This window comes from Talpa occidentalis, unplaced genomic scaffold (assembly GCF_014898055.3).
Source record: "Talpa occidentalis isolate TD23 unplaced genomic scaffold, MPIMG_talOcc4v2.1 talOcc4.7, whole genome shotgun sequence".
NCBI classification, from domain to species: domain Eukaryota; kingdom Metazoa; phylum Chordata; class Mammalia; order Eulipotyphla; family Talpidae; genus Talpa; species Talpa occidentalis.
Genome location: NW_023605083.1, coordinates 100,990,295 through 101,016,054, shown reverse-complemented (window position 1 = coordinate 101,016,054; position 25,760 = coordinate 100,990,295). Strand labels below are relative to the sequence as shown.

The 25,760-nt window shown below is 53.1% G+C and overlaps 1 protein-coding gene across 1 annotated transcript in view; it reads right to left on the bottom strand.

The window, feature by feature from the left end:
• The window catches only part of MAP2K3 (mitogen-activated protein kinase kinase 3), a 39,990-nt gene extending 14,909 nt beyond the window's left edge, over positions 1-25,081 (bottom strand). Inside the window, exons 1-10 of the mRNA XM_037491472.2 lie at positions 24,907-25,081; positions 10,652-10,718; positions 10,218-10,266; positions 9,031-9,144; positions 8,708-8,827; positions 7,406-7,522; positions 6,021-6,072; positions 4,564-4,691; positions 3,995-4,072; positions 472-611 (exon numbers count right to left, since the gene is read on the bottom strand). Coding sequence (XP_037347369.1) covers positions 472-611; positions 3,995-4,072; positions 4,564-4,691; positions 6,021-6,072; positions 7,406-7,522; positions 8,708-8,827; positions 9,031-9,144; positions 10,218-10,266; positions 10,652-10,718; positions 24,907-24,955 — 914 coding nt within the window. The 5' untranslated portion in view covers positions 24,956-25,081. The remainder of the gene's footprint in view (positions 1-471; positions 612-3,994; positions 4,073-4,563; positions 4,692-6,020; positions 6,073-7,405; positions 7,523-8,707; positions 8,828-9,030; positions 9,145-10,217; positions 10,267-10,651; positions 10,719-24,906) is intronic.
• Positions 25,082-25,760: the final 679 nt, after the last annotated feature.

Below are 25,760 nucleotides of genomic sequence, written 5' to 3'. Positions count from 1 at the left end.
TGATTTTATTTTACAAATCTCATTAGTAATCCAAGGGTTATTTTAGAAGAAGTTACTTATTTCCATGTAGCTTTTTCCTCTTTAGTATTTTACTTAACTACGATCAGAGTACATGGTCTGTGTGAATTTGCCTTTTTTCTTTTTCCCAATTTATTTTGCAACCTCAAACACAATTAACTTTTAGAAGGTTCTCCTGGCCATCTTTAATTTGGTCAAAGTTCTAACTGTCAATGAAAGCAAGTTTGTTTGTTATGCTATTCAAATCTTCCACTTGCTTTTGTTTTCTTTTTCAGTCTGCCTAGACTATTCATTTCTAGGACTATATTAAAATATCCCCCAAGGACCACAGTTTGTCAAATTTACATATTTTAATGCTTTGCTATTTGTTAAAGGGCACAGGGCCAGAAGGAGCTAGAATGTGGCCAAGACAAGGGGTACAGAGTAGGGTGCAGGGAAGCTCTCGAAACTTACCACTGTGCAGTGAAGTCCACAAACTCAGGGGAGAAACGGTCAGCTGGGAGCTGGGGGGATGGCTCCTCCACCACCTGCTTCAGCTGCTGGAACGGGGTTCCCCAGGACTCATATGGAAACCGGAGAATGGCCATCTCAATCTGCAATGTGGACAGTGGCATTAGTCAGGTCCCCCAATTCCAAGACACACTCAAACTCTACAGCTGGATGCAGGACATCTGAAAACCTGCCACCCTGGTCCAGGGTCCAGAGCTGGGCCACAAGGCAGGTCAACGGTGACACGTGACATAGAGTGAAGACAAAAACTAGGGGGACACCAGTAGTAAGTTCCTTTGACCCAGCCAGATCTAAATTGTCATTGGTTTGACATCATCAGATTTTCAAACAATCTGAATTCAAAAGATTTTATATAAAAACCTAGGTTCTAGTTAATCTGGAAAAGTCAGGGAAGGTGATAACCCTGAGTCACTTTTCCACAGGCAGCAGTCACAAAGCACCTCACATAGATAACAGCTTTCCTGCTCACCACAGGCCACTCCCCTCCCTAATGTCTCTGTACTGTCTTAAGCATCTGCCACCATTTATTTGGGCCACTGTTACAGAGGAGGCAAAAGGGAACAAAGTGATTCTCATATACTTATCTCTCCCAACCCTGGAAGGACTGTTAGACCAGGAGGCCCACAAACCATAGGCATTCTTCACTTCCAGCAACAGCCTACCTATCAGTAAATGACATTTGCAGCCCCTCCTCAGTAGAGCCCTAACTGCTCACCTACCAGTATCCTATGAGGCCTATCACCAACGCCTCTTCCTCCAGAAAGCCTTCCCAGCTCTACCCTATCACTTTTTTCTTCTGAACACCCAGGACACAAGGCCATGGTGGTCTCATCACTCCTGCTGGATCTGGACCTCCCCAAGAGACATCGGAGTCACTTGGCCTCTGCACCCAAGCCAGGCACTAACCTCACCTGCAGCTGGTTGGAAGTCATTTGTGGAAAAAAATGGCTAACTTATGACAAATTCCGAGTTCCAATTTTGACTTCAAGATGGAAAAAAAAAAAAACCAAATCAGGTCAGCCCAGGCCCCTGCCTGGAATAGCAGAGGCCTCATACTGACAGGCCATAATCACCGTAATGAACGGAAGAGACCTCAGCTCAAACAAATGCAAAGTGTTGGCAACCAGTGCCTGAGCAGATCACTAATTATTGTGCTAGAAAGGGCCTTCCCATTAGGCTAAAGACCCCTTTCCAGCAAAGACATAAACACACGCCACAGATGGAGGAGCTGACAATGCAGTGGGGGTGGTGTCATCCTGTGTGTGTATATGTGTGTGCGTGTGCCTGTGTTTTCACAGGGCAAATACAAGGCACTCTTTCCTAGAATTTTCATGATTCCATCATGCAGAAGTGAAGGCTCTGTATGGGACCCAAAGAAACCAGCAGCCAACCAGAATTTATTATCAGGAAAACAGAAAAGTATCTGAACCCTTGACCTAGTGATGCTTTTCCTGGTGATTTTTCTAAAAAGCCCAAAAGGATGAAAAACAAAACCAAAAGCTACTTCTGGGCACAAAGATGCATGGGGTGGTGTTATCTGTAATAGCAAATAGTTAGAAGCAGCCAAACTGCCCAGCGCCAGGGAACTGGCCCTGTCACAGGGCTCAGCTGTGACTGTGTCACAGCCTGTCATACCCCAGTCATGTGATCCACACATGGTCGATGCTCATTAAGGCCGAGAGCCTGCCCGGATCTTATTCCTTGTCCATGCTGGGTCATGCCCTTATGGGTCTGAGTCTGGTTGCAGTCAAGGGTCTGCTGACAGCCACCCAGGGTTGACTCACCAAACCTGGAGGGAGACTGCCAGGAGAGCACCACCCAAGGGGGCTTCACTTTGGAAGCCTCTCAGGGCTTTCCCAGACCCTCACTCCCAAGAGAGGGAGGGATTTCACACTGAAAGAAAAAATCAGACACAACCAGAGTGGGGACTAGGTGGTAGATGGCAATAGATGGCAGCAGATGACGGTAGTCTTTAGAAGAGAGACGCCTACAGGAGATTACAACAACCCAGAGAAATATGGATGATATGATGCTTACTGGAAAAGAAAAAATAAAAAATTATATGTTTTTTAAAAAGTCTAGTGGAAATTTATAATGTTGGCAGCTGACAACAGGGAGGATAGGGCATATGTCTTTGAGAGGAACAACTATGGGGTTTTTCCCCTTTTAGTTTCTTCTGTGTTTTTATATTGTATTTACATTGTTTAATATGTGTTTCTATTGCCTGTGCTTATATTGTTACTTTTGTAACCTGTGGGGGGAAGTTAACCAGTACTAAGGGAGCTATCTCCTAGGCCAGAGCAGCCTTCTCCCAAGTGCGCCTGCCAGTCTATCTTCCCTGGAAACTTCCCTTTGACTGTGACTAGCTCTGACCAACACAATGAGGTGGAAGTCCAGTCGGAGCCTCACACCTCTGAGCCCTCTCCTGGTGGAGGGGCCCCCATAAATATGTCCACCACCCTGATACCACCATGCTATGAGGAAGTTCTGTGCTGCTATGCCCACCCCAGAGCCGGCCCCACCCCTCAGGACCTTTTTACAGACCCCTTCCCACCATGTATGTCACTGACTGGGATTACTGACGTACCCCAACAACACCAAGAAGCCAGAGGCACTGGGACAGGGAGTGTGCTGACACCGTGAAAATATCAAGAATAGATCTACCCTGACACTCCCCTATCAGTCTTGATCATGGGGGTGTGGTGGGGGGGCCAATGGCCACTCAGGCTGTGTCACTTGGGTTCTCCCATGCTGGGGGCTAGATAGCAATGATTCCCAGGTGCCCAGATCTCATGTACAGCTTCTAGCACAGGTTGGGGGACTGGTATCCCAGTGGTTCCCTCCAGTCCATCCTTACATAGCACTTATACTATGTTCTACATAACTAACAACCCAGGCCCATACCTTGGGGAGCCCTGGCCCAGGTTGGCAGTTGGGGGGGGGGGCAAGGGGGTGCTGCTGGGAAGTTCTAGAAAGAACAAGAGGCATACAAGCCCAGTCCTACCCCTGAATCTCAGAGGCACCCACTGCAGCTGGCTGGGGGCCAGAACCTGCCCCCAAAGGCCCAGAAGTAGAGCCCCACCTCTCCCACTACACCTGGGACCTAAGACAATATACTTCTTGCGGTGAAAAAAATTGTGAAGGTCCATACCATTTTGCCTTTGAAATCATTTGCATACAGGGGCTCACTGCAAGTGCACTGGCTGTGATTTCCAAACACACATCACATAGATTACCACAGATGTGAGAATTGCTGTGAGGGCCACACCTCACCCCTGAAGAATACAATGTTCCCTGTAGCATCCCCTTAAATATCACTATTAAGGACACATTTTCTTCTCAGATTTTGGAGCCAACACATTTTTCCAGGGTCTAAACTATCTGACACTCCCCAAAACCTCAGGGACCCAGGCACAGCCCCTTGGCCCCACCTGACCAGCAGAGTCAGCCCTGCCCCAGGTGGTACCATGGTGATCCCGAGGCTCCAGACGTCAGACTTGACATTGTAGCCCTTCTGGTTCAGCTCAGGGTTGATTCTCTCTGGCTGTAACAGGAAACAGAGAGGCATCAGTACCCAACCTCAGAGAAGAAACCCAAATCTTCCCCAGCCAGATCTTGCCTCCTCCACCCCAACATTGAGGGGTCATCCTGTCCCACCTCCCCATGGCACACATGAGGAAACTGAGGGCAGAGAGGGCCAGGTTTCTGTGCTGATGACCCAAATCTTGCCTCGCAGCTACCCTCTCCCAGAAAGGAAGGTTGGTGGGGTGTCCCCACCTCAGGACACTGGGGAGGGGCCGCATCTTGCACAAACTTCACAGTTACCTCTACTAATTTTAACCACAAAATTATTCATCCAAAGGGGTTTTCTGGAGGTGCCATTAACAACAGATGAAAGGAAGCTGTTGGGCAGGCTGGGCAGCAGGTTGCCCCTCTATGGCAGGAAATGTGGAGACTAGGGAGGCCATGCCCTCACAGACAGAAGACACGCCAGGGTGGCCAAGGCCTGGCAGTTTCTCCTCAGGGACCACTCACAGCCATGTAGGGCTTGCAGCCAGCATCCATCGTCTTGGCCACAGAATCCACCAAGTAGCCGCTGATCCCAAAGTCGCACATCTTCACGTGGCCCTCCTTGTTGATGAGGACGTTGGATGGCTTCACATCTGCAAGGACAGATCCACTTTTTTCAGCTCCCAGCTGTGGAGCCCCCCAGAGGCCTGCTAGCTCCTCCCAAGCCCCCTGGCTCAGGGGGTTATAAGGGAGACTGAGGTCACGCAGTTAGGGTGGTGCAGCCCAGGGAACTCCAGCCACTAGCCAAGAGTGGGGAAGGAAGTCAGGGCTCGGTGCTCTATCCCAGGCCTGAGACTCTCCACCAGCAGCACTCTGGATATGAGGTCCAGAGGGCAAGGCAAGTCCCAATTGTGCAGACTCACAGGGAGGCCAGACTCCACCTCCTATATAACCTGTTCTCTGGGGTCCTCCCTGACTGGAGGGTCGGGGCATAACTGGATGAGAATCTAGAAACCATCCAAGTGTCCACACTGAGGATGGGCAGGTTTAGCCAGAAAGTCCAGCAGCTAAAACACAGGAGGCAGATCTGATGTGAACACTGAGTCTGCTCCACAACAGAGCAGGAGGCAGGCAGGGCGTACAGCAGGGAATCTTCCCGCAAACGCACACCCAAAACACATGCACTACACATGCATTCGATGGGGCTAGAAGTATGGATATAAATACACAGATGGAACAGAAGATTCCAGGCCAAAATGCAAACAGAGGTGACCTGGAGCAGAGGCTGGGACACCACCAAGTGGTCAAAGGACTCTTAGTCTAATTAACTCTCTAAATAGTAGTGTATCTGGGTAAGTGAACTGCTCAGCATGGAAAATGAAAGAACATGGACATACACAACCCACTGCATCTCTTAAGTACTAGGTCAGAGGAAAGAGGCTGGACAGAGAGCACATACATGCTGTGAATCGTACGTGTGAAGCTGAAGAACAAGCAAAACCAACCTACTGTGGAAAAATCAGAGGTATGGTCGGGGGACAGAGATAGACCAGGGAGGACTAAGGAAACTTTCTGGAGTGGAAACATCCTGCATCTCTCAGGGACGGATTATATAAACTGTGATCAGATTCACCAAATTGTACATTTCATTTCACAACACGTAAACTACATGTCAAACAAAACTAGTCAGCCTTCCCATAACAAAAGCCAATTCAGTCCTGGCTCCAAGGACCAGCAAACCTAAAGGTGGAGGCTGGACTGGGAGCAGACCAAGATAGTGGCCTGGAGAAGTCAGAAGTGGTTGGACTGGGAAGCAGGCAGGGCTTTGGACCCCTCAGGCCTGGCACAGCTCATCACCCTGAGCTTCAATGGACTCATCTTGAAATCTCATCCTCCCACCAAGCAGACCCAGGTAAGTCCACGTGTGTGAGTCTTCTGTTTCTGCCCCTGCAAACCTTCCCCTAAACAGGCCAGGCACTGACCTCTGTGGATCACAGACAGCTTGCTGTGCAGGTGCTCCAGGGCCCTCACGATCTAGTGTTGGGATGGGAAGAGACAGACAGGACAGATGTAAACCCAGCTGCATCATCAACATGGCCGTAAGACAGCCCCCAATCCCTGTCCCATCCCGACCATGTCCACCTGTCTTCTCTCCTACATATACACCCTTATTACCCAAGGTTTCTGCCCACATGCCAGCACTCAGCCCTGTGTCCTGGCAGCCCTGTGCCAACACACACAACTGCTCCTTCATTCCCACCCAAGTGGCCAGGGTCTCATGCCCAAAACTATACTAGGAATACGATGTATCCACCCAAGACCCCTGGCAAAATCCTAGACTTGTGAGCCCCAGAGCGGGCATCAGCACCCCCTACCAGACTCCTGGATACAAAACAGTCCTTCTGCGGTTCCCTGTCACTTCATCCCTCCCCTAAGCAGAGCCAGCAGCCTACATGCTTGGAGTCATTTCCTTCAGGAAGACACACTGATGGAGCCTGAGCAATAATCCCAAAGGTGCTGACTGAATACTCCCGCATGGGTATGTTTTAAATGCTCCCCAATGCAGTCAGCTTGGAGAACCACTGTTATAACTGATTCCATTTCCTATTTGGTTCTGACTACTAGGTGCTCGAGCCAAGGGTTGCTGCCCTCCTCTAGGAACGTTCAACCTCAAAAGGTGAGCATTTTGGGTTTTTTTGGTTTTTTTTTAAATTTTATTTTTATATTCCCTGTACAATTGCAACCCCCTTATTTTGACCCCAATCCCTTCTATCCCTTCTTTCCCTGCCCCCCCCCATTAGTGTGTCTCTGGTTCATAGTTGTTTGTTGATTTTGATTTTTTCTTTCTCATAGTTATTCTTTTCCCTGGTCCCTTATTTAGGTTTTCTAGTTTCCTGCTATGAGTGAGACTATCTGGTATTTTTCATTTTCTTTCTGGCTTATTTCACTGAGCATGATCCCTTCCAGCTCCATCCACATTGCTGCAAATTGCATGTGTTTATCTTCAAAAGGTGAGCATTTTGGACACTAACTTTTTCCCCAACTTAGCTTATTATACCTCTGTGAGCTCCCACAGGACAGTTTTAATATGATGAAACTATGAAATTCTTTTTGGGAGTTACATGTGAAGACCTAGCGCCCCTGAATCTGCCAAATCTTTGTGGTTTTAGGGTCTCCTCAGCAAGATGATCAGGTCCAGGGTAAGGAAGCTGGACCTCTGGGGATAGTCCCCAGGTTCAGGATCACACTGGGGCTCAGCCCTGCCCAAGAGACCAGCATCAGGTCAGACTCAGTGCTGGCTGCAGCAGGGCCGAGGCACGGGCTTCATAATGGAAACCACAACCCTGTCCAGCCCGAGGCTACTTACAGACACAGCGATCTCCCCCAGAATGTCCTCTGGAATCGTCATGTTCTTATCCAACACCTTCCGGTAAAACTTGTCCAGGGACGTGTCCATGAGCTCCATACAAATCCACACATCTCCCTATGGGGGACACCCACAAGTCATCCTGGGTCACCCAGAGCTGCAGCTATGCTCAAATGGTCTGCCCTGGTGCCTGTTTCTTCCTGCACCCACAAGGCCTCTCAAACACATTTACTACCCCATCAGGCAGAGGTATCTTCTGAGATGTCAGCTCCTCCCACTCTGCCCCCCAAATCTCTCATTCTGCCTGCCTCTCCCTTCCAGCCTTATCTGAATTGCTAAGTCCATGAACCAGGCTCCCTTGCTTTATCACCTCTGGTCTCCCCCATCTGATCCCTAATTCCACAGCAGTTTCTACAGAGAAATGACTAAAATTCACACGTGACAAGGTCCCTCCAACAAGGGCTTTCAGGATCCGGTCTCAGCATATTGATGCAGCCCTGTGGACCCCTCCTGCCTCAGCTCCTACAGCCCCAATACACGGGGCTCATCCCAGCTCTGATCTGGGGTGGGTCCCTCCTCCATCTGCAATGCTCTTGCCAGTTCCTGCCCTCTGTTCCCCAGCAATATCCTGTGTACCCTCAAGACAGCCATCCGAAAGGCTGGGTGTGGCCTCTCCTTGGGGTAGCAAAGGCACCTGAGTTTCCTGACAGTGCTGACCCAGGCGAGGCCCAGGTGTGCCTCTGTCAACCCAGCACCAATGACAGTGCTCCTGGCACACAGTTGGTACTCAGCCAATCAGATAAGTAGGTGACAAAGCGCTGACTCACCTCTGGAGTCCCTGCACCCAGCTAACTCAGGGAACAAGTAAGTGCTGAGGAAGTGAGCACAGGCAAAGGGAGCCCTGGTGTGTAGGTAGCAAATCAACATATAAAACCAGCATATCCACCCTGTGCTCCTGGCTCCATCCACACCCCACACTAGCCCTTCATGACACCTGAGTCAAGTCAGCAGGCACCCATCTTCTCACTCTGAAGGCCACCCTCCCTGATATCACCCTTGACTCCTCTCTCACCCTGCATTCAGTCCTCTCAGTGGACCAAGTCCAACGCTCACCCACTTCCACCCCATACCTGCTCTGAGCTCCAACCTGCAGGAAATCCTGGGCCTGAGCTCTCAAGTGCCTGGAATAAGTCAGGGCTGCAGGCTAGACAGAGGGGGCAGGTTTGCAGATACAAGGCAGGTCGGGGACTGTTTGAGCTCCCAGACCAGCACCCACCTCCCACCCTTCAGCCAGGGCCGCACCTCTCTGAAGAGGGCCCCATAAAACGTGACAGTATAGAAGCAGTCGACTGTGCGCATGTTGACGTCCAAGTCCATGAGCAGACGCTTCTGCTCCTGCGAGTTCACGGTGGCCCGGATCCGCTGCAAGGAAGAAGGTTGCAACTCAGATGCCAAGAGGCACAGGGCGAACCACCCCACCCCCATCTTTTATATGAACAGGCCAGGAGCTGAGGGACACCACAGGTAGGCTCAGCCCACACACCTCCTCCAGGCAATCCCACAGTGTCCCCCAAGCCAGGGCTCTCTGGACAGATGGGGCTGGGGCAGGGTGAGGCCATGCTTACCTTAACAGCCATGATGGTTCCACTCTGGGCATGCCGCACCTTCTCCACCACCCCATAGGCTCCACGGCCCAGCTCTGATATGGTCACCAGGTCATCAGCCTCCACCTCAAAGTTCTTAGGGGACAGAAAAAAGAGGGGGTTGATGGCGGGCAAGTCAGAAACCAGCCCTCACACTTGGTCCCATGGAGACAGCTGGGGCAGCAGAAAGAAAGGAGAGCCAATCAGTCAGACTTGGGCTCAAATCCTGCACAAGCTACTTCCTACTGTGTGACCTGGGGACACATCACTCAACCTCTCTGAGCCTCATGTTGCCGCTATAAAACAAGCACAGCACCAATGTCCAGGGGCTGTTATGAGGTATAAACAAGAGGACTTGTGAATGCCCCAACCAGCACAGAATCCCTAGAGGTGCACTGTCCCTCCTCCACACCCCACTCAGGGGACTGACTGAATCATTCATTCATTCACTATTTGTTGAGCACCTACCATGTGAAATTCCCTTTTTTAGGTACTGGGGATGCAGAGAAAACAGAACTAGAGTCTTGGACTCACAGGGTCCACTCACAGGGAGCAGTATAGCCCTGGACAGCCTGCTCTCCATCCTGCTCTCTATTACAAGAGGCAGACAGAAAAGCAACATGTAAGTTGACAAATGGGACATCTAACAGTGGTGTTAGGGAAGAGACAGAAGCCTGGGAGAAGGCCCTACAGTGGGGTCTCTGCCTAGAGACCCTGGGACTGTCCTGTAAGTGATGCATGGTGCCCGAGCAGGATTCTCAGTCACTGGTATCCACTGGAGACACATGTGCAATGCAGCTTCCTGGACACAAGGCACAGGGTTTGCTCCAGGTCTAGGTAAGGCCAGGGTACATTCAACACTCTGTTCCTATAGGTGATACAGGGACAGGTGGCTCCATGATCCATACTCTGAGGCTGGGAGATTTTATGCCAGCTCTGGCTCACCAGATCCCACAAGATTGGCCACTGTCCCTATTCTAGACATGAGGGTCAGAGAGGCAATGCACAGGGTTCTACAGCATCCAGGAAGCAGCGCTCCAAAGCCCAGCTATGTCCACCACCTCAGCCACCTCCCATGGCCTCCGGGATTAGCTTTGCCCACTTATCAAAGAAGACACCGAGGCTCCGAAACTCAATGGCCCTGCTCAGGGTACGTGGAGAGTGCCTACCCTGTCTCCAATGGTGATGAAGGTCCGGGAATCCAGGTTCCGGGGAGGTCTGGGGGAGAAAGCAGATCCTGTGAGCCTCAGAGTGAACTAACCCTTCCCCCAACAGAAGGAGCAATCCAGTCTGGGCTCCTGGCTCCATCCACACCCCACACTAGCCCTTCATGATGCCTGAGTCAAGGTAGCCGGAGGGACATGTCTGCTACTCCTCATCTCATCAGACACTGAGCATCTGCTGTGACAGGCACTCAGTGTCACAGGATGTGCCAGGGCCTCGCCCTTCCATTCTGAGATGGTGAGAGGACAGAGCATAGCTATGCAGTGCCTGTGAGTCCCCATGCCACCGTGCCACTGCTGCCCCTGCCTGCTCCCCTCCATTGGGGCCTCTTCCAGAAGCCCCTCCATGCTGAACCAGGGAGAAACTGAGGCAAACTCACGTGGGGTTGGGTGTGGGTGGCTTAGACACACAGGATATCCGTAAATCCTTCTTCCTCTTGGACTTTGCTAAAAGAGAGAGAAAGTGAGGCATCAAATCCATGCTCAGTTAATCAGAGTCCCCTGGATTCCCCGTAGGCTGGACAGAGATGACTCAGGTCCCCTGCCTTAGAGGGACCCCAGACACAGACACAGATACCTGAGGGTCAGTGTGATCAGTGCCATGCCAGGATCCCAAGACCTCCTGGGCACCCAGATGATGTGCCCACCCGGGATGGAAGTAACCACGCTCTGCCAGCCCTCCTGGAAGCTGCCCATGGGCAGTCACCCCACGGCTGCCCGAGAAAAGAGTGCACCTTCGAGGAACCTGATCGATCCATTGTGACCTGACCACACAGGGCACCCAGCGGATGGCCACTGAGCACCCACCTCAGGTGGATCACGTCTGAGCAGCCAAGGTTTGCACCAAGACTCAGGATGCCCATCCTGAGGCACCCTGTACAGAAGTGCTATGTCCTGGATTTCTATTACAGGCTGAGGTTTGTCTCCTGGAAATTCGTGCATTGAAGTCAAAGCTATAGTCTCTCAGAATGTGGCCTTATTATGAAATAGGGCCTTCCCCGAGGTGACTAAGTTAAAATGAGGTCATTAGGGTGTACCCTAATCCTACATAATGGAGTCTTAAAAAAGGGGAAATTTTGGACACAAGCAGGCACAGAGGGAAGACGATGTGCAAGCCAAGGAGGCCTGGAAAGATCCTTCCCTGACATCTCAAAAGGAGCCAGCAGCCTTGTTGACACTTTGATCTTGGGCTTCCAGCCTCCAGAACTACAAGACAGTGTCTGTTGTTTAAGCCCACGTGTGGTGCTTTATTCCAACAGCCCGAAGAACCTGCACAGCCTCCATCCCCACCTGTGGCACTTAACCTTGGTGGGTGCATCTGGGGCAGACAAAGCTCCTTTCAGGTCCCAGCTCTGCTGAGCCTCAATTTCCCCCAACTGTCATGTTGGCACATAGGCACCCTCCACAGGGTGGCTTCAGGAGGCTTGCAGCAGAAGGAGGTTGGGGACCCATGGCCAGAGCAAAACACTGGGTTGGGTCTTGGTGGGCATCACTCACAGCGCAGCCCATGATCCATGGCCAGAAAGGGCAGGGTAGAGAGCAGCGGGATATGCACAGGCAAGCTTGGCCCTTCTCAGCCTCAGCTTCCCCAACTGTGTAGTAGGACACTAACACTGAAGGGGGCACTTGTGGGGAGAAATACAAGGATGAAAGCAAGGACCCAACACAAGGCAGATGGCTCCTTTCCATGACCCTGCCTATTCCAGAGGCCCCCACACTGACCCACTCACTGCTCAGATCAGAAAACTGAGGCCACAAAGAGAAGCAACCCAGGCCAAGGTCAAAACAATGTGTCAGAGCTGGGCTGGGACATAAGCCCAGATTTGCGGCTCCCATAGACCATGTGCTTTCTAGGGCAACACAGGGCGTGCTGAATGCCTTCATGTCTCCCCTGGACAGCAAGGGCCGGCAAGGTAAATTCCAAGCCGCTACCTGAGAACAGGAACAGAGGTGCTCTGGGTCTCATGTGCTCCCAAAGCTACTGTTTTGGTGGCTGTGCCAGGGTCACCTCCCTCCACCTTGCCCATGGTACAGAGGGGGGACATGGAGTCACCCCATATACAAAGCCACACCTGAAACTACAGCATCCTCCCAACAGCCCTGTACCTCCACATCAGGTTGAGAGGTGAGAGTGGGTTGCCAAGGGGCTCCACTTCTTGGGAAAAGGGGAGGTAGGTCTACCAGGACAGCCAACACCAAAGCAGGGCATCACCCCTGTCCACTGTCCCGCACATCTCAGAGCTCTCTAGGCCTCCGTTTTCCCATCTGTGTGCAGTGCCGCTCCCCAGCCCTGCTTGCCGAGCCAACAGGGACATGGGTAAGAAGGGCCTCAGGAGAGTCCAGCCAGTGCCTGCAGCATGCACAATTCTGGGCCTCATGGCCACAGGTGGGAACAGGGCTTACCCACATCCCAGGTAAGGAGGCCCAGGCTGCAGGGTAGATGACCAGAGCTGTTAGCAGGGCCAGACTTCCATGTCAGGCAGCAACCAGGGTCAGCTCTGGAGACCAAAGCCTCGTGCACATTTCTCTCCCATCCCCACCAAGTTCTTGCCTTTATCACCTTTCCAAGGACACCCCAGGAAGCCGACTGCCACCCCCAGGTGCCAGGCAGGTTCTCCCTCCCTCTCACCCCCTGGGTACAGGCAAGGGGCTGGCTAGCTGAGAGTGGCTGGGTGTCTAGCACATAATCAATGGTAAAGAATCAGCAGTTGTAGGACTAGGCGCTGAGGCTCACAGAGCAGAGAGAACTGTCTGCTAGGGTCACCCTCTGAAGAAAGAGCAATGACACTTCAGAGGTGGGAAAGAAGTGTTCAGAGACATGAGGGCATCACCTAGTAGGAGCATGGTGGGCCTGGGTCTTGCACTTCCTGAGTGGGGACTTGGCCATGACTCCCAAAACCACCTAGAAAAAACAGTGCTGTACTGCCCGCAAGCCTGCTCTTGTAAGAACATCCTCCTCCTAGCCACCAGCCCCACCCCCTCTGCCCCACCCCCCACATACTCCCAACCTCACCAGCAGGGGCTGGTGAACTCTGGCTGCAGCCAAAGGGAACAGAACCCACCCAAAGGCCTGAACCATCTGCCATGGGTGTGCACAGAGCACTGGGAGATGCCAGCCACTTAGAACCAGGTTTGGTTCCAGCCTCTGAAAGCAAGGTGTTGTTACTGCCACTGTAAAGGCAAGCCCGGGGCCCTAATATCTCAGAGCTGGAGGAATAACCAGGAAACCTAACAGTCCCTGTGAGAATGGGGTCCCAGTGTCTGCAGTGGGTGCAGGGTGTTCAGTGTACAAGGGGCAACACAGACAAATACCCACAGTCTCTCCAATCCACCCCAGGAACCCCCAGAAGCCAGAGTGAGGTACATCCATCTGTGCTCTGACAGCCAGCAGCAGGCACAATGCCAGCCAAAGACCCTGAGAGGTGGGTCACACACCCACTACCCAGCCAGGGACCTGATAGCACAGTCCAGGCCCCGGAGCCAGCCAAATGGGGCACCAGCCTCAGCTCTTGATGTTAACTTTGTAGCCAAAATCATGACTCTGCCTTAAGTTCAAATTTCACCTTTGTCCCTTATAGGCCAGATAACCAAGCCACTCTGATCCTCCCTCAGTATCCTCCTATACACAATGAGAAGGAACACAGCACCCACCTGGCAGAGTTATCAGGTAGGGCACTCAGAATGGCCCTGGGCAGGCATCAGCCTACCTGCCATCTCAGAACCCCTACCCAGGCTTCAGGACCTGCCCAGAGGCCTCAGAAACAAGTTTTCACAAATAATGACTGCAGCAGCAACAGCTGTAGTCACTAGGTGCCCACACTCCACTGCCCAGCATTGGGGTGCAACGGTCGCCTAATCTCGGTCTGTGCACGAGGTGTTTTCATTCCATATTACACATGAGGCAACATGGCTGGTTGTCAGGGACCAAATGGGTCCCCCCAAAAGTTCTTGCATCCATCAAAGCACTATTCCACATGCCCCAACAATCCTCCAGGGAGGAGCTCTTAGCCTCACTTATTTGGGAAAACTGAGGCCCACAGGTGACGTCACTGCACAATGAGTCAGGGGTCTGGCTGGTCTCTTCTGGGTTTGTTGACTTGGACACCCCAAGGATGGCGGCTCACGGCATCCTTCCTGCAGAGAGCTTCTCCTGTCAGCTGCACAAATAGGCCTGCTATACTTCCCAAAAGGAGCATGAAGGCATCTCCTGCTGAACAGGAACCCAGAGGCACCCCAGATTTCCCTAGGTCCAGCATATTCTACACAGTAGAGAAAAGAAATGCCAAACCATGCAGAGCCATCATTTCTGTGCAACTTCTATGCTGCTCCTGGGTCAAACCAAGTCACAGTGGCCTCTGAGGTGGGGAAGGGGCTCTAGGCTGTGGTCATGGGGTTTTTAAAGAGCAGGTCAGTATTATCGGCACTTCATTTGGCATGTGGCAACCAAGGAAGCAGCTCTCCCTGGACCATCTCTCCTCTTGGTCCCATGCTCGCCTTCCTCAGGCTCCAGTCTGCACACCCATCTCCCACCCTGGTACTTGAAAATGTGGTAAATTGTGCTCCCTCTCACCAAGCCTTAGTTTCCCACTGTCAGCAGCACTCTATGGCCAGGCTGGGTAGATAGCACCATGTGAGGTGGAACAATGCTCCCACTAGCCTCCTCCCGACTTGGGAAGGAGAGAGGCTACCGCACATGGATGGGGATGATGGAAGAGTGTGATCCTGACCTCCTGCTCCACCTGCCTCAGAGTCCCCAGGCCTGAGTCTGGAGTGACATGAGTTCCATGGGGCATCCACAGCAGCTGTCAGAGGGAGTGGGTGAGGCCGCCATGGAGACAGCCCAGAAACAGGACACAAGCCGCCAGCCACTGCCACTATCTGCCTCAGACGTCAGGCTGAGGCCCAGATGGCCAGGCAGCCCAGGGCTGCCCAGGTGCAGGCCCACTGTGACGACCGTCGCCACAACAAACAGAGGTTCACAGGCTGCCACCACCAAACCACAACAAGTCACCAGCCTCAGCTTGCAGGGCCCCGGGCACAGGTGGGCACAGGGCCAGACATCTGTGTGTCCTCGGCCCACTCCAGCCTCCCAGAAGTACCACAGGCAGGGAACAGGGAACTCAGCCAACGACCTAAGGTACAGAGACAGGGTCTCCCCAGACTCAGACACAACTCTCACCAGTGCCTCAATTCTTCCCTTGCCCTCTTTCCCATCTCAGGGCCTTTGCACATTCTGTTCCCTCTACCTAGAACACCCTTCCACCAATTTCATCCTAGCTGTTATATTTCACCTATTCAGTGAGGCTCTCCTGATGGTTCTAGCTAAGCTTCCTGGCTACTGGTCCTCCCAGCATCCAGTTGGCTTCTCTCCTGTCACTTGTCACAAGTCACTATTGTAGTTACTCTCTCAGAGAAGCAGTTAGAAGGCTTACAAGAACAGATTCTAGAGCCATGCAGCCTGGCTTCAAATTAGAATCCCGCCACTTCCTAGCTGTGTGCTACCAGGCAAGTGACTTAAGCTCTCTGGGCACTGTGGCCTCAACTGTGACATGGAGATAACAGACTGACCTGCAGGAGTGTCCTATGGTTATCAGTGCCATGCCTAGTACCACCTGAGGTGTAGAAGATTAGACTAGACTGTTCTAGAAAACCAGAGTCCCCTAGAAAATGCCAGGCACTCCACCTTAATGGCCCCTCTGCTAATTCTCTCAGCAGGTCCACAAGGGAAGTATTTTCACCAGTCTTTTATCAAAAGGAGAGGTGACTTGACCAAGGCCACACAGTGAGTATCCAGTGGGAAATAGACATGAAGACAGGTCTTTTGGCTTCTGACCAAATGCTGGCAGAGTCTTAGAGAGGGACCTCCCCACCCACTGCCCACATTGGCACCCAGGAGCTCAGGGAGATTCTGAACAGACTGGACTGTGCCGCTCTCTCTTGAGGTCCACTCATGAGAGGAAGGGACAGAACAACCCCTCGCCTTGAACTCTGCCAAGGCCTCTGTTCACAAAAGGAGTCCCCACTTGAGATCACACTCAGTCACATCTCATGGTTTCCAATGACAAGAGCAATACCGACGACTCATTTATTACTCCCACCACCTTCTTTGGGGTGTTTCGGGTGCTTCTCATGATTTCTGATTCCACTGGAATCTGGTTTCTGAGACACTCAGCACCCTTCACCTCGAGGCCGTGTTCATCTGCAAAGCACATGTGAGGTGTGTGGTTGCCCACCCCAGGCACCCATCACCCCCAGTGAGCAGACCAGGACCTCCCCTCCCCCCAAGAGGACAAGGCAGTCATGGAAAGTTCTAGAGCCAAAATGGTCCAGAGGGAACTGCAAGTGCAGACAAACCTGGAGGGAAGGAAGGAGATAGAAACCTCAGCAGACAGGTGCAGAAGAGGGGGACCTGGCCTAACATGGGGTCTCATGTGGGGCTAGTGCCCCCTTACCCTGACCAGCCTTCCCATCCTGCCTAAGAGGTACAGGGTGGAAGGGCAACCTGCAGCTACCCTCTGGGGGCTAGTGGCATGAGCTCACAGGACCACTCCCCCTGGGGACTACTTGGTTCCATCCAAATGCCCTGTTTCCCAGAAAGTCTACCTTGAGGAACTAATCACTGAGATGCAGCTCCATGAGATAAACAGATAAGGCCCAGCCAACATTAGTGAGCCCCTCTGTGCCAGCTTGCACTGAGTATTAACCTTATCTCTTTTGATCCTTTCAGCAACTCTCAGAGGCAGGCATAAACAGAAGCGCCATTTTACAGACACAGACACCTAGGCCCAGTATTTGTAAAATCAAGAGACTGGTGAGATTGCTCCAAGGTGACTGAGCTGAGTTCCTGGCATGGCAGGAGTGGGAGGTAAGCAGGATCAGTGGGAGAGAAAATGCTGGTCTGGCCACAGAGGGTTGCAAGAATGAGAAGCAAAAACCTGCCTTTTTGTACCTTTGAGATTCTCAAGTACAGAAACAGCTACTTAAATGTAAGCAAATTAAATGAAATAAATAAAAGAGGAAGAAGTCCCATATAACACAGGTCTGGGACCGCAGTGTCCTCATGTAAGGGAGAAGTGGGCTCACTGGCCCCCTCTCAGGGGCTCCCAGCAGAAGGGCCTGCTCACAGCTGCAAGTGCCTCAGAGACTGCCCAATGCAGACACTGGCGCTGGAGGTCCAGGGTTACACACCAGCGTTACATCAGGGCAGCAGCAGAGTCAAGTACAGGCCAGGGTGCCAGTACTTCTGCCCTGGGGCCACCAGTTCCTGGCTTCCCCACCCATCAGCCACAATCACTCCAGTATCCCCCCCAAGTCAATTTGGCAGAAGCCAACAGAAAGTAAGTAGGGAAGGTAGGGCTTTGACATCAGAACACCTGAACTTCTGTGTGACTATGAACAAGTCACAACACCTCTCTGAGCCTCCGAATTCCTCCCTTGATGTTCTGGGAAACGCAGTGGCCTTGACCTCCAGGAGAGGAGAAGCACAGGTCAGGAGTTGTTCATACAACGCCAAGCTCACAGGACAGACCTGCATGACCTTGGGCAAGTCACTCATTCCTAAGTCAAGGCCCGTGTACTCACTCCTAAAGTTCAGTGATGACAACATACCTGTGTTGCTAGGTAACCAAGAGCTAAATGAGATAGTGCACATGAAAGGCCTGACACAAAACGGGTCCGGTTAGTGGTTGCCTGGGCCCTGGTCCAAAGGCTTTCAGCAACTAAGGTGGGCCCCAGGATGCAGGGGGGCTGGCAGACTACAGAGCCCGAGTTCCAGGTTTCCAGAGGCCGTGACTGGGGAGGGCTGTTCCGTAAGTGACACTCAAGCCTCGCCGAGCCTCAGGGGAACGGGACCTCCCTGTGCTTGCACTCATGGGCTGAGTGCCCACAAAACTCCACTTGGGGCAATCACCAGGCTATCCCAGGCCTCCCACGTGCACTGACGGGCCCCACATACCTGCTCATGCCAAATAGTAAAAACCAACCTTCACTTAAAAATGCCATCTTTGTTTTTATTATCATTAGTGTCACAACAAAATCTTATAAAACTTGGGGTTAATGAGGAGAAATACCCAAAAAGGTATTCTTGGTGGTAAAAACACCAATACCTCGCTCAAGTTCAAATGCAGCACCTATCCCTGAACTTGCCTCTCGCCCTCAACAGCAGGTCTGAGGGAAGGAAAGGGAAAGAAGGGTGCTTTCTATCCCTTTATTCAGATGAGAACACTGAAGCCCAGCAGATTACAAAGGGAGTCCAGACAGAGCTAATCCTAAAACCCCTCCCATCTGGAAGTCCACACGGGCTCACCCAGCAAGAACATGAGGTCTGTCCCAGTCAACCTGGGATGGGGAGGACTGTGCCAGCAGCAGGCGGGTACAGAATAGACCAGAAGGCCAAGTCATAGACACACAGGAGGACAAGGACCATTCTCCAGCTCCCACACTCAAGGCCGTCTTGGGCAGACCTCCCATCCAGGTCTCCACAGTCACCCACCACCACTGAAGCACCTACTTACTGGGTGCACAGTCACACTCCTCAGCTCCTTATTTACTTCCTGATCATGACCAAATGCCTCCGTGACATCCAGTGCCCTTTGCTTGTCACTTCACACCCACTGGCCCATGCAATCGTTAGGACAAGCCTTCGAAGCTGGAGGCATTAGCACAGTGACGCAGATGAGGAAAGTCAGGGCTGTCAGTACAGCTGCACAGGATAAGCACTGCCCAGGCCCAGGAATTTAAGATTCACTTAAAGAAACAATAACAACAGCAGCAAGTACTCATATACACTGAGCCAGCCCACATACTTAGCACGTCTATATATGAGTACACTGAATCCTCATAACAAACCTGCAGTTTAGTTCCTAATATCATCCCCATGATGCAGATGTGGGAACTGAGGCCACACAGCTTGTGAGTGGAGGAGACAGGCTTGAATTTGGCTGGCTAGCTTTCTCCTCTCCCCACTATCACATGTGCGCACACCAGCCAGGGGATTCTACAGAACAGGGAGCTTGAATATACCACACATGTTAGCGCTCATCTTTAAAAAAAATAATAATAAAGAAGTGATTAATACAAATGTCAGGACCGTTGTTGAAGGAGATGCAGTGAAGGGGTATAGTGATGTTCAGTTGGTTTAGCTGGGTACTGGGTACACAGAATTCATTTTATTTTTATTCTTTAAAATATAAAGATAGGTTCTACATGTCTTTTTGGTGTGTATTTTACATGTACAGAATGCAAAAGGAACAGAGGTCCCATGTGCCAGGGCAGGGAGCAGCCTGAAGGTGTCAGTTCAGCAGAGTGCAGACCCAGCCCAGACAGAGAGGTCAGTGCAGACAAGCCCAGGGGACAGGGCATCAGCTGCCAGGTGGGCATTTGGACATGGCCTCCCCAGAGAAGCCAGGGCAGCCCCTGGAATGCCAGCTCAGCCATGACACCAGAGCAGGTAGAAGGTAAGAAGGACCTATGCATGGGACAGGCGAGCAGGAAAGCCCCTTCAGAGTAAACCAGATCACCCTCTCAGGATTGGGTGCCGGCCCAGGCCTGGTCTTTGAGCTGCAGAGAGAGAGAGTAGGCTGCCGTGGCCGCTACCCAAAGCTGTCTGTCCTTCAGACAAAGTTCTTTGGGACTCCCACGCCCACGGCTGGGGGTGGTATCTACAGAAGCAACTGAGCAGGCAAGCCTGACTTAAGTGTCAACATGGGGAAGCAGAGATGTAGGGAGACATGGATGGTCCCAGAGGGACTATAAGCCCTAAAGTCAGGGAGATGAATCCAGGGTAGGCCTGCCTCATCACCCCACCCAACAGGGAGAGAGTTCTGGATCACTGTGTGGCATCCCCCATCCTGTTACCCACCGTTCTTCCCCTGGGCCCAAGAGCGGCACAAGCATTCCTCCAAAGACACTGACAATGCTCCCCATAACCACCAGCACTCTGTGCCCAGCATCCCTGCATCCAGACCCCCAGTGTCACAACACACCTGACCTAAACCTAGACCTCAGGTCCACAACTCCCAAGGCCTTCTGCACCCAGGTGGAGTCAGGAAACTCCTCATACATCCTTGTATCCACCACCAGTCCTATGCCTGGCACTGATAAGTTCTGCCAACTGAGGCTGGCCCAGGAGACTCCCTGCCCAATACCTCCCCAAGTTCCAGGCAAGGCAGACCTACAAAGAGAGACATGAACTCAGTCTCTCTGTTCTCTGAGAGCCCTCCCCAGGAAGGGCCAAGGGGCCATGAGGAGCACCCATCTCCAATTTGGGGACCAGTGGGTAAAGAACCTGGTACATTCCAGCTGGCATTATAGGACCCTGCAGCCAGAGAGACCTCATGCCACAGAGCTCACAAGTACTTCATCAGAGGTCCTGGTCCTATTTATTCATCCACCAAGAAAAACTGCCATGACCATCACAACAAGAAAAATCATAACAGATGCCATTCGTTTGACAAACACTATCTCCAATCTTACCACCACCCTTCAAGGGAGGGGTGTTTATTCCCACTTTACAGAAGAGGAGACAGGTCAGAGAGGACACATGAGAAAGTCAGGAAGCAGTACAGCAAGTCAGAATTTGAATGCAGATCCATCTACCCCCCAGACCCAGGCTCTGCCCCCAATTTCTGTCTTGCCAAGCTGTTGCTCAGGCCGGGTTATCTGTGGGCAGGACAGTCTTGCTATATCCAATTGCAAGACTTAGCAAGAGTGGAATAAGACTATCATTATGGTTTATTATCATTATGGCAACCAGAAAGATAGACCAGCAGAGCTCTCAACCTCATTCTACAGGTGAGGCCTCTCATCTGCAAGCCGGGCAGTGCCCGGGGGACTGAAATCATTTACAGAGTATAGACAATGTACCAGACGTGCCATGCCCAATACCATGCAGCAAAATGGGGTTCAGCTGGGATTTGATCCCAGGCAGTCTTCACCTCTCCAAACCTATCTCCCAATAGCTCAGGCAGACCTCACACCACCCATGGCCTCACCCTCCCTGAGCCCCCGGCAGCAGTTTAAGCCTGAGGACCCCTGGGCCAATGGCAGTAAGTAGCTTTCACCACCTGCTCCATGAGCAAGAGGAAACAGGGCCCTTGCCTAACAGAGGAAGTTCCTGGGCGGGGCAGGCACAGGGCCAGGAGGCCCGCCTGCGGGGTCCCAGACCAGTCACAGGTCCAGGAAGAGGCTGTCTCCGGAGCCCAGTTCCGGGCCAGATGCCGACCTGCAAGGCTGGGGCTTGCAGCCCCCAACACCCACCAGCCCAGGGCATAGCCCCTTTAAGCAGCAGTGAGCCGGCTGGCATGCCCGGTGGGTGAGTCAGCGCCCAGTGCCCGCTGACTCACCCACCGGAAGCCTCCCGCTGCCCCAGCCCTCTCCCCACAGAGGCAACTAAGAACTTTGCTCCTTTCAGAGCCAGAGCCATGGGCTGGCTGATAGAGAGTTTCCTGTGCGTCACGCCAGGGGTGGGGGAAGTCCCAAGGTGCCACCCTCTAATCTTTCCGATAGCTGGGACATGATAGGACTGGCGGGTGGGGTGGGGGATATTGCTACAGCCACTGCAGGCTGAGCCAGGACACGGACAGTGCTCCTATAGCCTCAGTGTCCCCACAGGGCACATCAGGCAACTGGGAATCAACTGAACATCAGCCAAGAAGTGCGCACGTGGATGGTGCTCACAGTGCAGCAGGGGAACTGTGGTCCCCCTCTGCTGCTTGAGGCAGCAGAGCTGTACTATGTCGACCAAATGTGCCCCTGCCCACTGGCCCCAGCACCAACTGCCCTTGGCCTCTGACCCCAGCCAAAGATGGGATGTGGGCAAGAAAACCAGCAGGGTCATGGGGTCTGGGGCCTCCTACACTCATGGAAAACTCCCCAGGCCTGCCCATGGAACACTGGGCAGGGCACCCCCTGCAAGGCAGGAAGCTCAAAGATAAAACTTCCATAAGGTCGAGTGACAGCCACACCCTGCTTTGTTTAAATTCTTCCCAAAAGGCAGAAAAGAGTATGGTGCTGGGGCTCTATGCCAGGATGGGGAGGGCACCATGGCTCTGTGAACTCAGTTCAGCCACTCCCCCGTCTGACCCTGCTTTTGTCATCTGTCAGATGGGTCGGACTATAGTGAACATGCAATGAGCCAACTGTAAAGGGCCATGCACACAAGAGGAATCACCTCTGCTTCAGTCTATCCTCCAAGTGGAGCATGGTCTAAAAGAGACTCCACTGTACAGAGTATTGAGGGGAGTGTCCCACCAGCTAGCTCAAGCATCCAGCACAGGAATGAGGCAAAGGGAAGCAATAGGGAGACTTTTGGAGATATACAGCCCTAAATGGAACCCTAGAGCTCCAGCATGACAGTTGTGTGACCTCAGTCAAGGCACCAAATGCCTCTGAACCTGTCTTATCAGTAAATGGGGCTGTGAGCAATACATGGCACAGGGAAAAAAAGTTGGTAAGTGGGAGTGCTTAAGAATTTTGGTTAAGATGCATTGTGATTCCCCCATTATATCCTTCCACAGACCCCAAAGAGGCTGATGGGGCCCCTGACCTGAGGGGAGTCTCTGGTCCCCCAACCAGTCCACCCAACATCATCTGTTACCTGGATCCACAAGCTGAAATTTCACCCTGCTCCTCTCTCTGCAGAGACTCAGAGCGAGCAATGCCAGAGCTCCAGTCACACAGCTTATGGGGGCCAAGCAGTATCTCCCTGCAGGGCTTTTTCCCCATATTCCAAGACTTCTCCCTTCACAACCCAGCAACTTTAACTTTGATTTTGATGACGAATACCCTGCCTGGGAGAGCTGAAAGGGACTTCATAAACAAACATTGCTTTTAACTTCTTCCTTCTACCCGTGGAAATACCATGGTCCAGAGAGATTAGGGACCTGCCCCAAGCCCCACAGCACTGACCAAGCTAACTTAGACCCTGAGCTGGAGAAGTGGAAAAGCATCTAATTTCCTGGTTCCCAAGCTCCACGAGGTGTGCTGAGCAAGTCCCTCCCTGGTCACCTCCCCCCTCGAGTGCCTCGGGAGTTACTCACAGTGGTTGGGCAATGGTCAGGGATCTGGCCTCCCACTTATGTAAGACGTAATTACCCTGCCCACCAGGCCTGCTGGCTGGGCTCCGGCCCACAGCCACCACAGCCACTAGCAGCAGGGGCAAGGAAAAACCCACACCCTCTCTGGGACCCCAAATGCCCTTCTGCTGCCTGAGATCCTCTAGGGAAGTGAGGTAGGTCAACATCTGAGTACCCGCCCACTAAGTGCTAACTTTCGCCACCCCACTCTGCAGCTGCAACCCAAACAGAAGCAAGGTCTTGAGCTTGCATGGCTGAGGACTTACCAAGAAGAAAAATGGTAACAATAACAAGCCACACAGCAATCGTCCCTTCCTCAGTAGCTACTTTGTGCCAGGTGCCACGCTGGGCTCTTCACCTAATTGCACGCACTCACCTTAAACTCTTTAGTGTTCACTATCTCCAGTTATACAACAGAAGTCCACAGAGGGCAGGTGTGATTGTTCCCATTTGAGAAAAAAGGAAACCTAGACCCAAAGACACCCCTGATGCAGGATGAGGCAGCAGTATGCTTAAGGAGAGGGGAGGCAGCCCATTCATTACAGCTATGTCCGGTTTGAAAATCTCTCACACAGGCCAGCCTGTTAAGACTCCCGAAATGCCAAAAACATCCTTTCCTCTTCCTGCCAAAAAAAAAAAAAAAAAAATCCCCCTTTCGCCCTCTAAGTCTCATCCTCCCCCCTCTGCATGACAAATCCCACTGCTGCCGCTGAAATCGCCACCTCACAAAAATTTCCAGGAAGAGAGAAGAGAAGAGCAAGCCAGCTGCATAGCCAGCATTTCTGACCTGGGAGCTGGCTGAGAACCCACAGGCAACAGGGACAGGCCTGGCAGCAGGCAACCCTGCAGAATCTGGGGTGCAAGGGGGTGAGTGCCCCAAGTGCAAGAAAAGGTTGCAACTCAAAACAAGGAGGTGCTGATAGAAAGGGGACTGTGCATCAGGGTAGAGTGGAAGGTTCCCCGGGGTTCACGGTTCAGGGCCTGTGGGATGAGATGCAGGCCTGACAGAGATGGAGTAACCTGGGGCCTACAATGATGGAGAGTTGGTGGAGAAGAGGACAGGAAATTTCTAAGCTGGAGTGTAGCCAGGGCACTCGCGTGTACGTGCTGGGGGGGTGAGGGGGGCGTTCAATGAGGTCCCCAGGACGAGACCACTATGGAGTCCCTTAAATCCCAGCCCGGATACAGTGGGCCCCGGGAATGGAAGCAAAATCAGAATGAATCTACCTGGGTGCTGCTGAAGGATCCAGATTGGCAGAGTTCCTGTCCAGGGCACAGTTAAGGCGCAAATTAAGTTAAGGTCAGAATGAGGTTCCCGATCTCAAGCGGCGTGGTCAGAACGAGGTTCTAAACTGAGTTCGGGCCTGGGACAATCCCAAATGCTAAGCTGAGGGTCCAGGTGAGGTCCCAGAGTGGAACCAGGCACAGGGCGCGCACAGCGGGTAGCTGGGCGGGTGGAAGTGCTGCCCGGGCCAGGGTGCGACCTCGCAAATGTCGGAGCGGCAGCCCGGGGCCCGGACTGGGACGGGGGTGAAGCCGAGGCCCGGGCCGGGCTCTCCTACCTTTGGACGGGGGCATGCCGGCGGGCTGGTTCGAGGCCGGAGACTCCATGGGGTCAGCGGGTCCGCGGACGGCGAGAAGAACTAATCTAGAGGACGGCGGGCTCACCCCGGGCCGATGGCGCTCATGGCTGCGGGCAGGCGGCCCGGGCGCGGCGACGGAGCAGAGGCGAAGGCGGCGAGATGCGCTCACGACGGGCGGCGCCGGGGCCGGACTGGGCAGCGCCGCGGGGGCCCCGGCCGGACGGCGCCGACGCAGGCACCGCCCCCGGGCACCCATTGGCCCGCCGGTCTCCAGGGCCCGTCCCCCGCCTATCAGACGCCGGCCTGCCCTGCCCGTCAAGCGCAAGCCTGGCCTCTGCGGGCCCCGAACTGGGCTCCTCCCTCTGCCTGTCAAGCCCGCCCGCCACCCGGGAAATGCAGGCCCGGCCGGGCTGCTCTCCTCGCAGGCTGGAGTCCGCTCCCCCCTCCGCCTGCCCGGACGCCAGCCCCGCACCCTCGGCACCCCGAGACCGCCTCACGGCAGTCTGGCTTTAGGCCCGCCCCCACGCTCAGAGAGTGTCCCCCCCCCGCGCCCCGCCCCCCCCCCCAGTGCGCCTTGTGGGCCTGCCTGGGGTCCATAATCCGAACCTGTGGTGCCCTAGGGTCGCACGACTGGGCCCCGGGAAGTGGGGAGGCAGAGGGATGCGAGAGCCTCAAGTTTCGAGGTTCATCCTGTCTACGTTAAGCCCGGGCTAAGGGGTGTCTCCTGGGGCAAGTCAGGTTACCACTGAGCCTCAGTTTTCCCCGCTTCATGGTGAAAAAAACATCCCTGTCTGCTGGAGCCACTGACGGTACTGAGGCCGGGACTTTCGTGG